The sequence below is a fragment of the Tursiops truncatus genome, chromosome 21 (assembly GCF_011762595.2).
Source record: "Tursiops truncatus isolate mTurTru1 chromosome 21, mTurTru1.mat.Y, whole genome shotgun sequence".
In the NCBI taxonomy this organism is placed as follows: domain Eukaryota; kingdom Metazoa; phylum Chordata; class Mammalia; order Artiodactyla; family Delphinidae; genus Tursiops; species Tursiops truncatus.
The window spans coordinates 23879563-23900499 of NC_047054.1; the positions used below are offsets into that span (position 1 = coordinate 23879563).

The following is a 20937-nucleotide window of genomic DNA, read 5'->3' on the forward strand; positions in this document are numbered from 1 at the left end:
GAATTAAATTTTCTGGTGAACTTTCTCTGCTTTATTAAAGTATACACAATGTAATTGAATCATTTTTGTGACTTTGGCTCTTGCTATGTCTCTAAGAATTCTTTTGATCATATATTCTCTATAGATTTGGGAGGAATGGGATATTACATTGCATTTCTAACTGCCTTTAGAGCCCTAGAAGTTGATAATTCATGAGCTTATTTTCAGATGATTTATTTGATGAGTTGGTTAGTAAAAGGAAAAATCATTGTAATATTTTGTATCTTATTTTCTTCATTTTAAAAAGTTTTTTGAAACTTCTCTCTTTTTTCTTTTTGAATGGACCTTTATATGTTTAAAAGCAGCCCAGCTTGTATAAGATGTATTCTTACAAAGCACGTGATAAAATTTCTTCTGGGAGTAACATTCCTGAAAAAAGGTACAGAATTCACATTTTTATTTTCTATGCTCACTTTATTTGCACTTTTTCTCATTCTTTCCTAGAGAGAAAGGTCTGTCAGATGTTGGGCTATTTCATTGGCAGAAGGAAGTTAAAACATAAGCCTCTAGTATTATAATTATTAAAGCAGACTTATAAAATGATAGTTTTAATATTAATTTAATAGCTGACACTTCTGGACATTATTATTTGCCAGACTGTGCTAAATGCTAAGCATTTTATAAGTAATATCTCATTTAATTCTTACAGTAACCTATGAGTTAGCTACTATTATTTATCCCCATTTTACAGTTGAAGAGACTAAAGGTTAAGAAATTAACTAACTTGTTAGGAGCATCCATCTAATAACAGAGCTGACTTTCAGAACAATATTTGTCAACCTCTAGCATCTAAACACTATTATTATATAATATTTGTATGAAATATATATATTCCCACTCCATTTAAAAAAAAAGATCTTATGGGAACATAAAATGGTAGATATTGGGGTTGGTAGAGAATAAAGGTAATGCACCTATTGTGCTTTCAAGCTTAATGACTTTCTGACTTAAAAGTGTAGAGAATGTACAGAATTACAGAAGGTCTGAAAATGGAGAACTTAAAGAACTTGTTAGGACATATGCACAGATTAAGTGGACTACACTTACATACATAGCAGGTGAAAGAAAATGGTTTGTTCTTTAACGGTTTGCTCACTTAGATAGGTAATACTACTTTGGATCTGATAGAAACATTTACCATAATACCAGTCTTCCACCCCAAATAATTTCTTTTTGTTTGGATATATATACTGTGTTTAATGTAAACAAAAGGTTTAAGGAGTGTGCAAAACAATATACCTGTTCAATACGCTGAAGCATTTCTTCATTTAAACATTCCCTGTGGCATCTTCTTTGTGCCATGTACTATTCTAGGCACTGGAATAATAGAGACATAGTCACTGGCCCTCCCAGAGTTTATATTCTAGTGGGATATACACGTAAGGGAATAGAAAATTACAATCCAGGGTTGTAACACTTTGGAAAAACTTTGGAAGTGACACTTGAGGCTTAAGTAGCAGTTGGGTGAAGTGAAGGGATGTTTTCTAAGCAGAGGAATGGTCCACGTACTAAAACCTGAAAGCAAGAGAGGGTATGACATGATTGAGGGGTTCAGCAGTTTGCTAGCAATTCCCTGATAGAGGGAAGCAAGGGAGTGGGAAAATTTAAGACTGGAGAGTTGAACAGGGTCTCAAATATCCAGTTCCTTTCAAGCACTCGATTTGATCATAAAAGCAGTTGGGCACTAAGGAAAGGTTTTAGGCAGAACAGTGACATGATCAAATTTATGGTTGAGAACAGGGGTTGACAAACATGAAGGATCAGATAGGAAATAATTTAGGCTTTGAGGGCCATGTGGTCTCCGTCTCAACTACACAGCTTTGCCGTTGTGGCCTCAAAGCAGCCATGGATGATATGTAAATGAATGAGTATGGCTGTGTTCCAATAAAACTTTATTTAGGGACACTGAAATTTGATTTTCATATAATTTTCACATGCCACAAAATGTTTTCCTCTTGATTTTTTTAACTATTAAAAAATGTAGAAGAAGCCATTCTTAACTACAAGCCTTACCAGAACAGACAGGTTTGGCCTGTGCATCCCTAGCATGCCGACCCGTGGTAGATGACTCTGTCTGTGGAGGGAATGGACTGCAGGGGGATCATAGTTGTAGAGACACAAATAGGGAGGCTGTTGTTGTGTTGTTTGCAAGAGGCTATGGTAGATTAGTCAAGGGAAGTGGCAGTGGGTGGGGAGAGAGAGATTTGTAAGATATTTAGGAGATGGAATTGCTAGGACTCGGTGATTGAAAAGATAGGCAGGTTAAGGAAGATGGAGAACTTGACTGTGAAGCTTGGGTTTTTGTCTTTGATGGTGGGTGAGTGCTGCCATTTCCTTCACTGGGCTATGTAAGAGGAAGACAGGTTTGAAGGGCTGCATGTTTAGGGATGAGGTTAAATTAGTTTAGTGATAGACATACTAAGTTTGAGACAACTGTCGAGTGGTCCAGAAGTTAATTTTAATATATGGGCTTAGTGTACAGAAGTGAAAAGGATGCTTACATATCCATAACTATTATTTTAAATTTCATTTGAATTTTCATCAAAATAATACATGTGAATGTTTTTAAAAGTCAGTTGAGACTTAAAGGCATATAACAAAGCACACCAGTTCACACCCTTCTCAAACCCATTTTGTTGTGTTCTATAGAAGCAATCACCCTCAGATCTTCTGACCAGTTTCTATGGTATTGGCCTCCACATTTCTTTTTTTAAAAACACCTTTTTGGGACTTCCCTGGCAGTCCAGTGGTTAAGACTCTGCGCTTCCAATGCAGCAGGCGTGGGTTCGATCCCTGGTCTGGGGGGAGCTAAGATCCCACCTGCTGTGCAGTGCGGCCAAAAAAACAAACACCTTTTCGGCATATATTTTATTAATATTTATTGTACATTTCTCCTTGAAAGGCTGAAAAAAAGTGGGGAAAAGGCTAAGAAAGAGGGCTATTGTTGACAATACCTCATCTTTCCTTTTTTTTAAAATTGAAGTATAGTTGATTTACAATATAGTTTCAGGTGATTCAGTATTCTTACAGATTATACTCCGTTAAAAGTTATTACAAGATAATGGCTGCAATTCCTTGTACTATAAAATACACCCTTGTTGCTTATATATTTTATATATAGTAGTTTGTATCTTTCAATCCCATACCCCTAATTAGCCCCTCCCCTCTTCCCTCTTCCCTTTGGTGCAAAACCTGTGAGTTTTGCATATACATTCATTTGTATTATTTTTTAGATTCCATATACAAGTGATATCATACAGTATTTACCTTTCTCTTCCTGACTTATTTCACTACGCATAGTATTCTGTAGGTCCATCCATGTTGTTGTAAATAGCAGAATTTCATTCTTTTTTATGGCTGAGTAATATTCCATGGTATGTATCTACACCATATCTTTTTTATCCATTTGTCTGTTGATGGGCATTTGGGTTGCTTCCATATCTTGACTGTTGTAAATAGTGAACATTGAGGTGCATGTATCTTTTTGTATTAGTGTTTTTGTTTTTTCTGGCTGTGTACCTAGGAGTGGATTGCTGGATCGTATGGTAGCTCTATTTTTAGTTTTTTGAGGAACCTCCATACTGTTGTCCATGGTGGTTGCCTCAATTTACATTCCCACCAACAGTGTAGGAGGCTTCCCTTTTCTCCACACCCTCTCCAGCATTTGTTATTTGTAGACTCTTTGATGGTAGCCATTCTGACAGGTATGAGGTTGCCTCCGTATTTCTAAGTGACATGCTTAGATTACTATTTTTTTGACTTACCGGTTTTAGAAATTTTCTGTTGATATCCTATAATGGTAAATTAGGGCTTGTCTCCCATATCCCCTTCCCTTCATTTCTTCTCCATCAATGTCACCCCCGCCTTCCTTAGAACAAAATTATATTTCAGTTTTTGGTCAAATTAATAATTTGTTTTTACATTATTGTATCTACTCAAATATTATATAACACTAAGGCAATCTGTGTTATTATGGTCACCACTCTTAATTTTCCTTGATGTTAATAATTCTCTTTTTTATTTTCTTTACTTATTTAGTGTTCCAATTACTAATTTTTTTTTATAGTAGGTCCTCGTTGGTTATCTTTTTAAAATATAGCAGTGTGTACATGTCAGTCCCAAATTCTGAATCTACCCCTCTCCCCAACCCTTCCTCCCTGGTAACCATAAATTCATTCTCTAAGTCTGTGAGTCTGTTTCTGTTTTGTAAACATGTTCATTTGTATCACTTTTTTTTTTTAGATTCCACTTATAAGCGATATCATAATGCTATTGGTCTTTCTCTGTCTGACTTACTTCACTTAGTGTGAAAATTTCCAGGTCCATCCATGTTGCTGCAAATGGCATTATTTTGTTGTTTTTAATGGCTGAGTAAGCTATTATTAATTTTTATTTTCTCCTATTTTCCATCTGTTTTTATTTGTTTACTCTCTTGGAGAGTTCCTTGACTTTATATCCCCTCCCATCTGTTGACATTTTAATTTTAGATATCAAATTTTTAATTTCTAAGAACTATTTGTTCTTATTCTCTTTCTTTAATCATGTATAGCAATCTTTTCTTGATTCATGGTTACAAGATTTCCACTTATCTCTTCAATGATATTCATTATATATTTTGGGGTTTTTTTAAAGATTTTCATGATTTTTCTATCATAATTTATTCCAGACTTACTGAGATTCCTTTTTATTAAAATAAATTTATTTATTCTTATTTATTTTTGGCTGCATTGGGTCTTCATTGCTGCACATGGGCTTTCTCTAGTTGCGGCGAGCAGGGGCTACCCTTCATTGCGGTGCATGGGCTTCTCATTGCGGTGGCTTCTCTTGTTGCAGAGCACGGGCTCTAGGCGAGTGGGCTTCAGTAGTTGTGGCACGTGGGCTCAGTAGTTGTGGCTCATGGGCTCTAGAGCACAGGCTCAGTAGTTGTGGCGCAGGGGCTTAGTTGCTTCGCGGCATGTGGGATCTTCCCGAACCAGGGCTCGAACCCGTGTCCCCTGCATTGGCAGGCAGATTCTTAACCACTGCACCACCAGGAAGTCCCTTATTATATATTTTGTACTTTTCTTCTGTGCACTTGTAATAGCATTCATAGGCAAAACATTTTCTAGCAAACATTTTCCACATATTTTTCTGCTTCAGGGATATGTTACACAGAATTTTGCCAGTATATATGATAATAAAATTTTTTGTGAAATAATTTAACATACCAATTTGCAAATAGTCCATTAGTATAAAGATTTCCATAAATACTAAGATAAAGGTAAATATCTTATTATTTAAAACAAATTTATAGTTGTCTTGAGTCACCTGCTATGACTAATTCTTTGAACTGGAGTTTTCTTTCCTCATGTTCAAATCTCTTTATTCTAGTGATAAAATCTGATAATTGTAAAAATGAAGTCTTACTTTACACTGTAAATTTTTAATTCTTGAAACAGGGAAATTTATAAACATTTCTTAAATATCAAACATGTTCTTCTCTTTCCCCCCCAAAAGCAGAAATTTATTTAAATTTGACACCTTTTACATAGGCTATTCTATACAATTTCATTTTTGTAACTTTTCCTCTTTATAATTAATTTATCCGTGAAGTTGCCTCTTGTAAAACCTGGTTTTCTGTCTAGTTTGCTGTCTTGCGCCTTTCATACCATGTTAATTACTAATTGGGTGTTTTAAATTCTTCTTTCGAGGCGTCAAAGGCAAAATTACTCCTTTTGGCTTATTTTTTTTTAGTTTGATTCTGAAGAAAAATGTGAATAATTTGATTAATTCCATGCTAATGTTCTTCAACAGCCAAAAAATAGTGCTATCACGAGAAGAATTATAGATTGTATCATTCTTGGTTAGAAAAAATTTTACTTTGGTATAGATAAGGAGTATTTTCTTTCAAAGTATTTGATTGAGGAGGAGGAGGCAAATGCTGTTCTTAATTGCACCAATTTTGTGATTGACTCAAATCATAGTTTTAACTTTACCTCTATAATGAATGTATTTGATACAAAATGTTTAAAATCTAGGCTGTCATTTAAGTAATAGTTGCCTTACTGGTATTGTGACAAATAAATGTTAATATTGATTTGGAAAGATATTCTCATTCTGGAGGCAAAATAAAAAGTGAACTTGGAGAAAGAAAAGCTTTTATTATTTCTTTTCTTTTAAATGTTTTAGCATCATGGTGCCATCACCAGGAAAATATTACAAGTCCTCAGAACCTGTTATTTCAGCCAAAAAGCAGGAGACTCAGGTATGGCTTTTGTAAAACGGCAGTTCGTTTTTGAGAAGATAGTTATGAGTCTATGCATGCTTAAAATTCTCTTGCTAGTATTTAAAAAATTGTTCTTTAGCTAAGAGTCTAAGATACAGTTCATTTTTCATCCTAAGGGGGAAATGTAATATCTGAAGCTCTAAAAATAAAGGGCTGGATTTTTCTAAGTACATTTAAACAAATGTTGTTTCTTTGCTTTTCGTTCAGACTACATTATATGGCAAATTGGTGGAAGCTAGGCAGAAACATGCCAATAAAATGAATGTTCCTCCAGCTATTCTGGCAACAAATAAGATACTGGTGGATATGGCCCAAATGAGGTAAACTATTTGCATATTTCTAACTTATTTTCTTCTAACATAATAGATTTGTAAAATACATCATTTAGCAATAATACGACTATGGCTCCAGCAGTCACATCCAAGAGGTGGTTCCTAAATCTCCCATGTTGCTGCCAATGGTCTGTTTCTTCACTGAGCTTTAGTCCCACATGAAACCAACTGTTTTCAGCAATCAGATCCAGTGTATATAAAATCTAACTCACTACCCACCAACCCTCCGTACATGCATTTCATGCAAATGCCAAAACTCTTCCTTCTGCATTCCTTATTTTTGTTAGTCATACTATCATGTTCCTAGTCACGCCTGTTTAATACCTCTGATGTTACTGTTACTCTTCTAACATATATTCCCATCTTTCTCTTATTATATAGTTTTTAGACTTTTTCATTTCAGTGTTTCTTCTTTGTCTGTCTATGCTTTTCTTTTTTTAGTGACACCATGGTAGTTCAGACCATTATCCTTTTACTGTTGCAAAAGCCTCTAACTAGTTACTCTTTCTTCAGCCTCTCTCTCTCTCTGATATATGAATATGATATATGAATACCAAATACCTCTGATATATGAATACCAAATTAATCTTTATCATGTTGTACTTCTGCTTAACTAGTTTCCCACTGTCTTAACTTATTTAGCCCACAATTCAAGGCCTTCCATTTATGGACTTAAACCTTCTTTTCTATCTGAGTCACAGAATTTTAATGCTTAATCTTACCTAGATTGTTTACCATTTGTTTGTCTCCTTTTCAACTTCGATATACTTATTTACAATGTTGCTTCTGACTTGTAGTTTCCTTGATTTCCCAAAACTCCTATTAGGAAATCCTTTAAGATCTGGCTTTATTGTTATTTGCTCCATGAAGCCTTCCATGTTCTTATCAGCAAAGTGATTCCTCTGTGGAATTCATAAAGGACTTTTAAATGTAAATTTAAAAGATGATTCTATGGCACTTATTACATAATGCTTTATTTTTTTGTTATTATTGGTATTCATGTATATGTGTCTTCTAGATTTTAAACTCTGTGATGAAGATGTTATATTCCTCATCTTTTTGTGTTTTCCAAAGTACCTAGCACAATGCCTAATAATCACTAGGTGGTCAATAAATATTTAGAGGAAATTATTTCCAAAGAATTTTTGCTTGGTAATTGTACTCATCTTGTATACTTCCTTTTCAAAAATTGTTTCTGTTGCTAAATTTCATTCAAGAGATGTTACTTTAGAGAAGAATTTTCTAATAATGTTACATAGTGCCTATACCTTATAATAATTATTTCATTAAAAATAAATATCCAAAGACCACATTTTAATATTCAGTGAAGATATTTAAAGGAAAAGGAGTAATCATTAGATTGGCAGATTTTTAGAAAGAAGACATCAGACATTCTCTTCATATTGGATACAATAAGAACTATTAAAAGCCTGAAGTAGTTAGTTAGCTAGTTTATTGTTACAGGTAAAAACTTTGTAAATAATGAAAGATTTTCTTCTGAGTTTCTTAGCCTCTTAGTTGTCCTCTAAGAATCATAAAACACAATTACTTGTTTTATACATTGTTTTTGGTTGCTGGAAAAAAATCCATGTTTATTGAGTGTCAGTATTGAAGCTAAATATCTATTAGCTGTGTTGCTGGAGTGGTAACGTTTCAGTGGTTTCTTGACTTTAATTTTTTTAAACGACAGACCTACTACAGTTGAAAATGTGAAAAGGATCGATGGTGTTTCTGAAGGCAAAGCTACAATGTTGGCCCCTCTGTTGGAAGTCATCAAACATTTCTGTCAAATAAATAGTCTTCAGGTAAAATACTATGGTTTGCAGGAGCTCTGAGAGAATAAACTTTTTTTGACAATTACAAAACACCCTTCAAAAGCAGCATTTTTCATTTCTATGCTGGACACTTAGAAAATGAATCAGATAGTTTCTGTAGTAAATCAGTTATAAAAACATGTTAGTTACCTATTTTTTTTAATTGAAGTATAGTTGACTTACAATATTATATTAGTTTCAGATGTACAACATAGTGATTCAATATTTTTATATATTATACTCTAAAGTTATTATAAAATATTGGCTATATGCCCTGTGCTGTACATTACATCCTTGTAACTTATTTGTTTTATACCCAGTAGTTTGTACCTCTTAACTCCCTTCCCCTATCTTGCCCCTTCCTCCACCTCTCTCCCCACTGATAACCACTAGTTACCTAATTTTTAAGATGATTCTGAAGTAATAGTTGTCAAAGCTGCTTATGTCGGTTTATTTTGTTGAGAGGTTTCGTTTTTAAATCTGAATAAGTACTGTATTTTAGACTAAGAAATTATTTTACTTTCAAATGTAGATAGAAATTAAAGCTTCATTCATTCATTCACTATTCACTTCTGGGGGATTAGGGGACTAATTTAGAGGCAGAGTGGTCCACATTATAGTTCATTTTTAGTCCCTCTTATTGGCTTAAAGGGAAGACTAGGAATTTCTAGTTTTAAAACCATGTTTGTAATTACAAATATTTTATTCAAAACTTATTCCCTCTAGCCTTATTTTACCTTTTAAAATCAATATGTAAAAAATAAAAAAAACTTTTTGAGCTCCTCATAAAAAGGGAATTTGGAGCTGTTCCTTAGAGGTTTTATTTGTGTTATTTTTTTCGCTAATAGCTAATGATCATGTTGATATTCTGTCAATCATTATATTGATATTATTTTTGATCATTTGTGCTACATTTAAAATTTTGTAGACAGACCTCTTTTCAAGTACAAAACCACAAGAAGAACAGAAGAAAAGTCTGGTGGTGAAAAATAAAGCAAGCTCACTTTCACAGTCTGCAGCCATCACATATTCTTTATTCCAAGAAAAGAAAATGTGTTTGGTAAGTGTTACTTTCAAGTTAGAGGGAATTTTTAAGTTTATCTAAACGTGTTTTATCAGCTTTTCAATATCAAAGTTGAGACTTGGGATAAATTTCTTCTAATCCTACAATATTTTATGTGGTTTCATTTTATAATTAATTTTAGAACAGAATGTCATTTGCTTTTTCTGCTAAGCCCTTTTCTGTTAATTAAGTAAAAACAGCAAGTATAGTTTGACCATGATTATCTTATAGAGGTTGTATCAGAGGTACTGATAAACGCATTTATAGCTTAGGGATATTGGAGCAGCCATATTTTAAGACTCCATTTTTTTTAATGGGATTAATAGTTAAAAAACTATTACTGTATGTACTGATAAGAGATAATCTCCAAGATACATTGTTAAGTAAAAAAAGGAAGATGCATAGCACTGTGAAAAACATACATAAATGTTTATGTATATGTATTTGCATGCTTATATATTCACATATCCTTGGGTATGTATACAAAAATGCATAGAATATCTCTGAAGGATGTCGAAGAAGCTAGAAATAAGTTAAAAAAAAATAACAAACTTGCTTTTCACTCTATCTCCTCTAGTGTAATGTTCTGTTTCTTTTTTAACCATGTCTGCTTGATGCTCTTTGAAAAAAATCTGATTACTGTGAAAAATGGCCATGCTTAATGTTTCTTCATTGTTTTGGCATAAGTCCTTAAGGCTGTTGAGAGTTTTTAAATATACAAAATGAAGAGGATATCTTAGTGGAATAGGGACAGAATGAGGCTTCCAGCTAAGTTTCACTAATTTGCATTCCTGTCCTCTCTGATGTTAAATTGGTTTAGATTAGGCTGTATGGTCCAGGGCCTGCTTTTCCTGTTCTCTGTGTCTCCATCCACTAGGCTGTGTTACACACTTTCTATTCTGGTTAATATCCAATATAAATAAGAATAAACAGTCCATAGCTTATTGTAGTCACTTAATATATGTTCTACTTACATAGCCAAACTCCTTAATTAAAAGTACAAAAGCCATTACACAAAGAACCAGATAATTCCATTGAACTATTTTTGAAACATATTACATGATAAATAGGAATTTTAAGTTCATTCTCTTATTTAAACAGTAACTTACATGTACATGTAAAACATGCTTGTATAAACACAATTTGACCAAATATGTATGGTATAACTGTATATAATTACTAAGAAAATATGGAATAGCCTCCAAATTTTTAAAATAAATTATATTCTCATACTTAGCCAGGATATGAAGTTTCATATATTATATTACATATTCATGGTTAAAAATGTGAGGAGTGGTATATCTTCATTTGTGTCTTTTGCTATTATTTGGTTGTATATTATTGTGAAATATTGTGGTGTAATTATCTGTACATCCCAGGAGTCTGAGGGGGTCTTGCCAGTTACCCGCAAAATTAAACATGCCTAAGGACTAATTAATCAGGAGGAATAATACAATTAGTTTTAGGTAATACGATGCCTGGTATCAAATAACCCTGATATTATGCACACATGGTACACATCTTGTAGTAGAAAAAGTGTAGACATTTAGTGAAAGTAACTTAAAACCTTCCTTTGAAGGATGAAAATATTGCTTTAAATGCTCTATTTTGTGAAGATATCAGCATTCATACAAATACAGTCCAAATTCAGACTTTCAAGGTGTGTTAAAAAAGAGTGTCATGAAATAATTTTGAGCTGAGTGACTAAACTTTCTGAATGTTTAAAAGAATGTTTTATCTAACAGACATCTTAAATGGATTTGGAGTTACATTTGTTTAAAAGCTACATAAATATGTAACAGTGTCCTTAATTTAGCACAATTCATGTTAAATTCAATGCTAGGCAAATGATGACAGCCACTTGTAAATTGTGGTTATTATTATTTTATGAATAGAGCCAATTTAAAGCACTTTTTAAACTCTTCTTGAGAACCTTTTCTAGAGTACATTTGGAGCCTTATGTTATTGCTAAGCATTTTATGATTTGTCTTCCTGGAAATTTATGTAACTGAAGTACCGTGTGTTATTTCAAGTATATACATTATTGGGTTTCAGTTTACTGTATTTTTAAAAGGTTGTGGCAGCTATTAGACTTATGTAGAATGACTACTCTCTGTCACTAATAGGTTTTTAAGGTGAATAATTACAGAGGGATGAGGATTGATCTCTTAGCTAAACCTGGGTGATTTTGCTTTATTCAATGTAATAAGTATAAAAAGTAGCAACTGTGGAGTTCTAGCATGTGAGTCATTTTAAAGAATTAGTTAAAATGAGAAATTTAAATGAAGGTTTAGTCCACTGTTTATTTCTCAGTGAACATTTACTACCTGAAGGTTTTGAACCTTGTATTTCTATACAGTACAGTGGAAACTTAAAAAAAACTCACTGGTTGTTTTGCTGCTATTTCTCTAGAAGAGTGTAGCTGAGAACAGGATTCTGCCTCTCGCAGCAGTTGGCATGCACTTGTCCCAAGCGGTGCAAGCTGGCTACCCACTCGATATGGAGCGAGCAGGTCTGACTCCAGAGATTCAGAAGATTATTGCTGATGTTATCCGAAACCCTCCCATCAACTCAGGTGATAACCATGACCTTGGTCTGCAGCCTTAATGACTTGAGTCATTGAACCCAGATGAAGTAAACAAGCAATCCACTAATATTTTTCACTCTGATCGCATTAACCCTTTATGCTACTATGAAAACTTTAATTTTGTAATGCTTTTTATTGTTTTAGAAAAACAACCTTTCTTCCCATTATCACTCAGAGAGAAGTCTGAGTCTGAGAAATTCTGGCTTTTTTTTCAGCTTCAGGTTACAACTTCCACACCCATCCCCCAAACAGTGCTCTTTCATCCTTTTCTAATTTCTACTTCATCACTTGAAAAAAACACATTCATTCCCCATAGCTCACTGACTTAGTTTTTTTCTAAATCTTTCTGATTCCCTGTCACTGGTTTTACCTAAGTAGTCTTTCTTATCAATACAGTCAATAGTGTCAGGCACTGTGGCATTGAAGGGATGGACTGAGTTCTCTTGGGCCCCTTGTAGAAGGGTTTTCTCCTGTCACTTTGCTACAGAACCTCAACTGTGCTCAAGGAGATCAAGCCCCTTTGTTTGCCTTGCAGAAAATTTAAAAATATGCCTATTTTAAAGTTATGATCCCTTTTTTACAGAAGTAAAGATGAGGTGGATTAGAAGGATTTTCACACCCTAAATGTACAAATGTAAACTAGGTGTGTTATAATTCAGTAAATCTGATTTTTTTTGACTGTTAGGACAGAGGAGTGGACATACAAAAAGCCTTATCTCCAAAGCTGCAGTGCAAATAGTTAAACTTATTACCTCAAATTCTTTCCCACTCAGAAACGAGTATACAGTTCTCCCCCCAGATTTAGAAGTAAGGGAAAACAGATCACAGTTAATACTATACTTAACTGATCAGAACAAAGGTATTTAAGTCACCTTCGAAGGCAGCATTTGTTCTAGGCTTGAGCAAGACTTGACTGAAGGATACCTCCATCTCTCCTTCCATTGCTCAACCTTGGAGGCAAGGAGAGAGACAGAGGCAAATTTGGGCAGTGGTCCTCTAAGTTAGTTCCAGGAAACCGAAGTTTCTCTTTTTACTGTACCATGTTAAAGTTGTACTGCCAACTATTTAAAGGAGAGAAATATGCAATTTCTAATCCTGGTCAATGAGACTTCCAAGTGTTTTCAGGGCCTGTTGATAGCTTATGTCAAGATCTTATTTGAGGGAGATACCTTAACAACTAATTCTGCTTCTGTATCACAGCTTTCTGGTTATGATTTGATTTCCCGTGTAGGTCTGTCTATAGGGAAAATATGCTCTAGTCTTGCTAATCTGGGTACTTATCTATATGATAGTTGTGAATTCATAATTGGAAATTAATGAATTGGCATTTTGTGAGCTTGGTTAATGTGGCTCTATTAAGGTTCAAGTAGGTTTGTAAATCTGAAAACGTGAGGGCCAAATCCTGTACTGCGATAAAATATCCAGGGTCACTTAGCTGTGAGTCATCTTGTGAGGAAGCCAGCCAGCCCCCCTGGTCATTCTCCAGTCTTTCTAACTTCAGCAACCATTTTGCTAGAAATTAAGGAAGAGGAAGGACAACAGTAATTAATTGCAGGGTTAGAATTGGGATTGTATAAAACCTCTCTTTCTCCAATGCAGAATGAAATAGTATTTTAGAGAAAGTCAAAGACTCAGATGCCTTCTTGATTTTAATACCCTAGAATTATTTTTTCCTTTATGTATGTATTGTCTCTCAGGATTTAGAGAAAGATATATCTTTGATGAGCTGTTTGATAGTATGCAGTATTCTCTGAGTTTGTGCACTTTTTTTCCCTTTTCCCTATTGTCTTTACTATTATACACTGAGTACAGCAAATAAATTTTCATTCAGTTAAATATTAAATTGAAATTCCAAAGAACAATGGAATTTAAATTATACTTATTAAACACTTATTTCATCTTTCTGTCAATACACTGTATATAGGTTGTACAAATAATACGAAAAAATATATTATTGTAATTTACTTCCAAAGCCAAAATTGAGAAAGATAAGTATCATGAGCTCTAAACTTTATTTCTTTTGATTGTATGGTTATAGTCTGTAATATATCATTTATTGATGTGAAATTGTATTTTTGAATTCGTATTTTTCCTTAATAAAAAACTGTTTGTTCTCTTACTGGAGGAAACATTGTTGAGTTATAAATTATAATAAGAAATGAAGATATCTATGCCATACTAATGATTCAGATATGATATTTCACCTTTTACTTAACTGTAGCCATATCACGTAATTTGGTGTTTTAATGAACAAGTTTGTTGGCATTTAAATTTTGCACAATCTTGAATTGAGAATTTTCTATATTTTATTATGGCATAATCTTAATCTTAAAAATAGAGTATTTGTGAATTGAGAAATTATATCTATTATTTTCATGCTATCTTATTTGCTAAGTAGGTTTTGTCCTTGTAACAATATTTTAAGGAATTCTGTACCTTTTTATTCTTTTAGTTTTTTCCATGTTTACATGACTTTAAGCTGCTTTTTTTATGGAGTTGAGATTCTAACTATGCTTAATAATAAACGAAGCAAAGTATTTAATGAGGTACCTGGAAAGTATTTTTAATAATTTTGTTCTTTCATTATTTATGTGCATGTAACTAGAAAATTAAGGGTGGCTTCCAAGGGACCTGCCACAAAAGCAGGGGTAATATGATCTCTTCTAAGCACTGAAAGAATGCAGGCAGTGCTCATTATTTCACTCTCCAGTAGATATTTTCAGCACTTACTTGTGTGGAAAGTTAGGGCAAATAAGATCTGAAAATAAAATATCTTTCCCAGAAAACTTATTTAAATAATAGGCATTTTAAATAGTTGACGTGTTTTGTTATGCTTCGATAGCCATTGAAAGAATCCTTTTTATTAGCATCTTATTTACAAGTATGATTAGCTTCTATTTTAAGGCTAAATTATTTTCAAAAAATTAACTTATAATTGATATTTGGAATTTCTGTGGATGGTGGTTTTGATTCTCAGGGCAGCCCTCAAAAGATGGTTTGAAACAAAAGTTAAGCAGAGTCGATAGCCTGACCTGACTCTGGGTCTTGGAAGCAGGGGTGCAGGTGGTGCAGGAGTGAGGGGACATGTTTTACTCCATTTCTGTTCTGTAAGGGGATAGGCATTTGAAAGAGGAACATTTTCTTTGGCCACCTTCCTCCTTCCTTTCTACAAAACATGTCACTATTTCCAGCTCATAGGTTTTCTGCAGTGTTCTGTGTAATTTATTTTTAAATCTTTTTTTTCATCCTTTACAGATACAAATAAAATTAAACTAATTAGAATGTATGTTCCTGAAAACATTGACACCTACCTTATCTACATGGCAACTGAGATCCTGGAAAAAGGCTGCGAAAACAGGATGCTATGCCAATCTTCATGTGATTCCAGCAAAAAGAGATGTTTCCCCAACTCTGAAGAGAGCTGTTCAAATTCTAAGAGAAAGAAGGAAGAAGTGGGCACTAATACCAAGGTGTTAATTATATGTAGAATTTTCATGTAGTGTCAGATCGTTCAATTTGCATATCTTAATACCAGAATGCTGTATTTTTTGAACTGTTATAAATTCTGATAGAAGGTTACTTTTTAGAAAATCTCGGTGCTGTATTTCCGTTGCTTTTCATAAATCCGATCTGAGAAAAGAGATTTTTTAAACAGCGGGAAAAGAGGAATGTAGTCCATCTATTTAGCTTATTGTATGGGAATGTCAGCTTAAATTTTACCTCTACCTTATATTGACTATATAGTCTGGAAATTCTCTTTCTTTCATAGCTATCTATTTAATATTGGCTGTAAGCATATGGTAGTTTATGTGGTTAATGAAAATAAGACCAAATTCTATGATATATACCTCCCCAGATATTGGAATTTGTCTATCATTCTGTTACTCCTCAGGCTCTGTTCTTGTTATAGTGAATCTCTCAGGTACAAGGATAATTGTTGCTCATGGTCCTGGCCATATCCCAGTGCACTTTTGCATGATCAGAGAAAGACCATGAGTTTAGTATTATTTTTACACGGTATATTTTATTAAAATCAAATGCTTTGAATATTATTGCTCTGTGTGTTATATGAGATAAATAAATAGTCATCAGAGAATAACTATTCTTTGACATTGTGACTCTACTAAATGATTGCAAAGACTTGAAAATTTGACCTTTAATATCTTCCAGGTCTAAAGTTCCATGATAAAAGTTTGTGAAAACTATAATTAACTCAAAAATTACTTTAGTTCCTAGATGATAAATTCAGCATGGTGGCAGGTGGTTGCTACTATTTATATTAGAGAATTAGGGACTTTATTTCAGTTCTAAGTAATCTTTATAGGATTTCCAACAGTTAAACTCCTTTTCTCAATAGCTTAAAGAGTAAGAGGAACTGATCTTTTAAAATTCTGTCCTTCGGTTAGATTTGTATATAGTCATGTACTAGATAACCTAATGAAATTTTATTAACTGGAATTCTTTACATTATTTTGGCAATTGAATTAGCTCTAAGAAGGGCATTACTAACACACCACTGTAAAGCAATTATACTTCAATAAAGATGTTAAAAAAAAAAGGGCATTAAAGGAGGTACACGTTGGGCAGGTGGTAGTGAAATTTGGCTGCTATTCCCAGCCTTTTATTTCTGAAATCTATACCAGGTGCCTAAGACCTTATTTTTTTCCCAGCTGTATATGTCAATAGGAAAAGGTGTAACTTGTTATTTTTCCTGAATATTGAAGCACATTTATAGTGAAATACTGTTATAACCACACATTAATATTATTGCTTTCCTCCTATTGAAATAACATCATATTCTGAAAAAAGAGTGGGGGCATTTTGTGGGGGGTGGGTGGAAATTAAGCCTACCGGATTCAGCCTTTTCTTTTTCCCCATTTAGGGGAACAAGAATATGGGGGCTAGGAAGTAGATTAAGGGGTGAGTGAGCCAGCCAAAGTGTTTTTCTTTCGTCTGCCTTGCAGTATAGAAAGCTACTCTGAACACTGTAGAGTCTGTTGGAGGCCTGGTTTCAGGATCCTTCATGTGTTAACCTTCATCTTCTCTACTGACCTGGATTGTATCCCTTAGTCTATTTCATCTTATGATTATGAGGTTTCTAATAAAAAATAATGTCAAAACAAATTCTTCTTATTAGTTGATGCATTGTTAGGTTTACATCTATTGTGACTGAGGTTAAGATAGAAGCTCAGTCATGCCTATGTTTACTGGAGGAACATTATGTCTTGATAATGGTAGTTCTGATTCAATATACGAAGGTACACAGTGGAGTCTTTAAATGTGTAGTTTTTTTTTTATTTCTGGAAAGTTTTCTTAAATTGTAGATTTTAAATTTTTGTTTATTTCAGGAAGTTTTTTAAAATTTTACTTTTCAGTATTTTTGTCCCATTGCTTTGTAGTTCTTCTTAACGGATTTCTGCTCTCTATATGTTGGATCTTCTTTCTTTACTGAGCTACAATATCTGTCACTTCTCATGAATTCTTTTTGGCTTTTCATTTCTCTTTAAATTAAACTTTTCTTCTTTTTCACCTTCTATTTCTGTTTGGACACAATCTGTTGTATTTATTGCTATGTTCTTTATAGTTTAATATTCACTTGTATAATTTTTTCTTTTATTTCTAATTCTTTCCAGAGCTTTTCCCCTCACTTTTGAATTTTTCTGATTTTAATTTATGATGTTTGTTTTGAATTATTTCCTTAATGTTTTTCAGCTCATTTTAGGAGGTTACAGTTTTCTGTATCTTAGCAAGTCGGTGTCAGATTTGACCTCATAACTTTCTGTTGCTCCTTTTTGTGTGACATTAGTTTTCCTGCACTTTCAAAAGACGGCATGCTTCAGGATAGTTTTTCCAAGTTCCCAGAGCTCTCCTGTTGTTTTTGTGTAGCATTCAAAATAGGGAAACTTGGTTTATGACATACCCTGTTCTGCTACTTTTACTTGGGCTTTCTCTTCCCTTTGCCTCTATTATACCCGTCCTGCTTGATTTTGATTTAACCCCAGCAGTTCTCAGTGTCAGGCCTTCACCTGGAAGTTCATAGGTGCCAGCTGCTCTAGTCACTTAAGACACTGCTGTGGACCCTTTTCCATCGCCTGCTGTTGGGTTGGGCAAAGGCACTCCCACTTTTCAGATGCTGTTCTCAAAGAAACCTTTCCAGTGTATACCTGTGGGCTGTTTGGTTCTCCTGTTCTCAGGCACCTCACTGCCTGCCTCTGCTTTCTCCTACACAGATGCTGTACCATGCAGGTCTTAGGGCTGTTGGTGGTTTTTCCTCACATGCTTGTAGTTTCGGTTTCCTGAGGATACCTTTAATAAACTTAGTTTCTTTGTAAATGTAGATGATGAATTTTTGGTTTTGCTCCCTAATTCTATCTGTTTTAATGCTGGGATTCAGAGAGATTAAAAAACTATGCTGCTGCTGCCACCGTCTTCCCAGAACCCTCTCCTCATATGTCACTTTTTTCCATCTTATTTTTCTTGACTGCCTGAGAGAGACAGAGAGAGAGAGAGGTCTCATGCCCTGCCACTGAGTTTCATTATAAATTAAAACATACAACATTTTTATAAACTACTTTAAGATACTCAGGAAAAATGTTGGGGGGGTAATATTATTATAATCATTGTTAAAATTGAGTACCTCAGAATAATATGAATTTTCTTAAGCTTTGCTTTTTTAGGCATAGTTTGTTTTTTTCCTAAGGAAGTAGTGCATGTAGTAACTATTTCGTATTCCCCCCAAATTTTAAAGGTTGATGGAAAACATTCTTGTGATTTTTCACAGGAAGATGAGAGTCACAGAAATTCACTAAAACTAACTTCCTGGAATCAGCCATGCAGCGATCCCAAAATTGAAGATTTCTTTGTAGATTCTCATTTACAGGTAAAATTGATGTAATAAAATAGTTTTCATGACAAATATATTATGCTTGATAACTAATATACCTAGATTTATCTTAGTTTTTAGATGAAATTAAATGCAAATATAATGTACGTATTTGCTTACATATATATGGGTACATATAATCAGCAAATGAGTTAACGTTTTATATTCTCAACTTAATGATAGTGGCTTATTAATAGAACTTGGAGTACCAAGTAAGTACTTACTTAAATTTAAGGAAATACTTACTTAAATTTCTATTATGATTGCTGGGAATTTTAGCCTTCTACTAATGAAGGAAATAGTCACTGAAAAGCGTTGTTTCTATTATTAGACCTCATAATTAAAGTCCTCCAGATACTTATTGTTGAGACTCAAAAGATACATTCAGTGTAAGCAAGTGTTTTACCCCTTTCTCAATGAAATAAGCTCATTTTTATAATGATAGGGTAAATGCTGAATATCATATTCTATCAATATAAAAATGTTATAGGAGATAAAAGACCTGAAATGATATTAGCTACCAATTAATGAATACCAAGAATAAATCAGGATGTGTTTTGATATTTTGTAACTCTCCAAATAATCCAGTGATACAGTATTATATACTATTATTCTCTTTTTCTGTGTGAAGAAATCAAGGCTTTAATAACATTCATAAGGTCATACATGTAGCAAGTGGCTCAGTTAGAACTCAAACCTAGTTCTGTTTTTTTTTTAAGTTACTTAGGCTTATTTTATTTATTTATATTTATTTTTAATTGGAGTATAGTTGCTTCACAATGTTGTGTTACTTTCTGCTGTACAACAAAGTCAATCAGCTATATGTGTACATATATCCCCTCCCTCTTGGACCTCCCTCCCACCCCTTCTTCCCCATTCCACCCATCTAGGTCATCACAGAGCCTGTCTGGTTTTAAAGTCCCTGCTTATTCCATAGTATTCGGCTACGGCTACAACAGGACTTCAGGTTTTTTCCTTGGCTCTGTTATTGTTCGGATCTTGTACTCTGTTTTACTTTTTGGCTTTGTTATAATTTTAACTGGTTTCCTTCCTCCAGTTGCCCTTAAACTCTAATTGCAAGCAAAGATAGTTGTCTGTGGCTGCAAGGAATTTTGATAATAAAATTCTGGGGGGAAGAGTATTTCTGGGCCAATTTCATCTCTACCCAAATGCCTTTTATCCGTGCCACTTTATATCCCTAATACTTATTATTTCTAAGTCAAACATTGTAGTATCATACAGTGTGTATAAATCTCATCTGTTCTCTTGGTCTTCTCTTCCCTGTGAGGAAATAGGTGCCTGGGAGAAAAGTTGCTATCTTGGCTGGTTTTTTTCTTTAGCTTTTGCTAAAGTGTGAATAGCCCTTTCTTTGGCACTGGATTTATTTAAGTTGGAATAGCTAACAGCTTTTACCTTTTAAAAATATAAGGTCACACAGTTTTTTGTCAAGGAGTTTTTACTTTTTTTCCCACCTTTAAATATTTTGAAGCCACTGTTAAACACAGAAAACATAATAAAACATAGCAAGCAGTTAACGAACAATTCATAGATGTAGTCTTCATTCTTGAAATGGAATAAATTGTACTGGTATACCTTAGGCTAACAGACACATTGTAACTTAGATGAGACCACCTTACCTTAAAGCCCTCAAATAGTTCCAATAAATAAATTAACTCTCCCAGATTCCAAAGTATAGTCATGTTAGAATGATTTCTCCATCATGTTGGTTTAAGGAGCTAGAGTTCAAGCTGAGATGACACAAATTAATACCATTTTGAGCTTATAGAACTTACCTATTAAAAGTTTTAATAGGTATTAAATTACCTATTAAAATTTAATGTACAGATAATATAAGTACACAACCACTGCCTTTGGGTTTAATTTTGTTTTCAGGGACCTTTAACTAGGGTTCTGAAGCTTCATTTGGTGCACAGGTCCCCTAAAATTAGGCAAA

The 20937-nt window shown here is 33.7% G+C and overlaps 1 protein-coding gene across 8 annotated transcripts in view; it reads left to right on the forward strand.

The window, feature by feature from the left end:
- WRN (WRN RecQ like helicase) overlaps positions 1-20937 on the forward strand; it is a 148380-nt gene that overhangs the window by 116755 nt on the left and 10688 nt on the right. For 5 of the 8 annotated variants that reach the window (XM_019921475.3, XM_033848716.2, XM_073798581.1 and 2 more), the window contains 8 exons: positions 342-418; positions 6208-6283; positions 6512-6624; positions 8327-8441; positions 9379-9510; positions 11926-12088; positions 15356-15570; positions 18849-18980. In XM_019921475.3, the coding sequence (XP_019777034.1) occupies positions 342-418; positions 6208-6283; positions 6512-6624; positions 8327-8441; positions 9379-9510; positions 11926-12088; positions 15356-15570; positions 18849-18980 (1023 nt within the window). Of the gene's footprint in view, positions 1-341; positions 419-6207; positions 6284-6511; positions 6625-8326; positions 8442-9378; positions 9511-11925; positions 12089-15355; positions 15571-18848; positions 18981-20937 lie in introns of those variants that run through there. The other 3 variants (XM_033848717.2, XM_033848715.2, XM_033848718.2) reach the window with 3 other exon arrangements.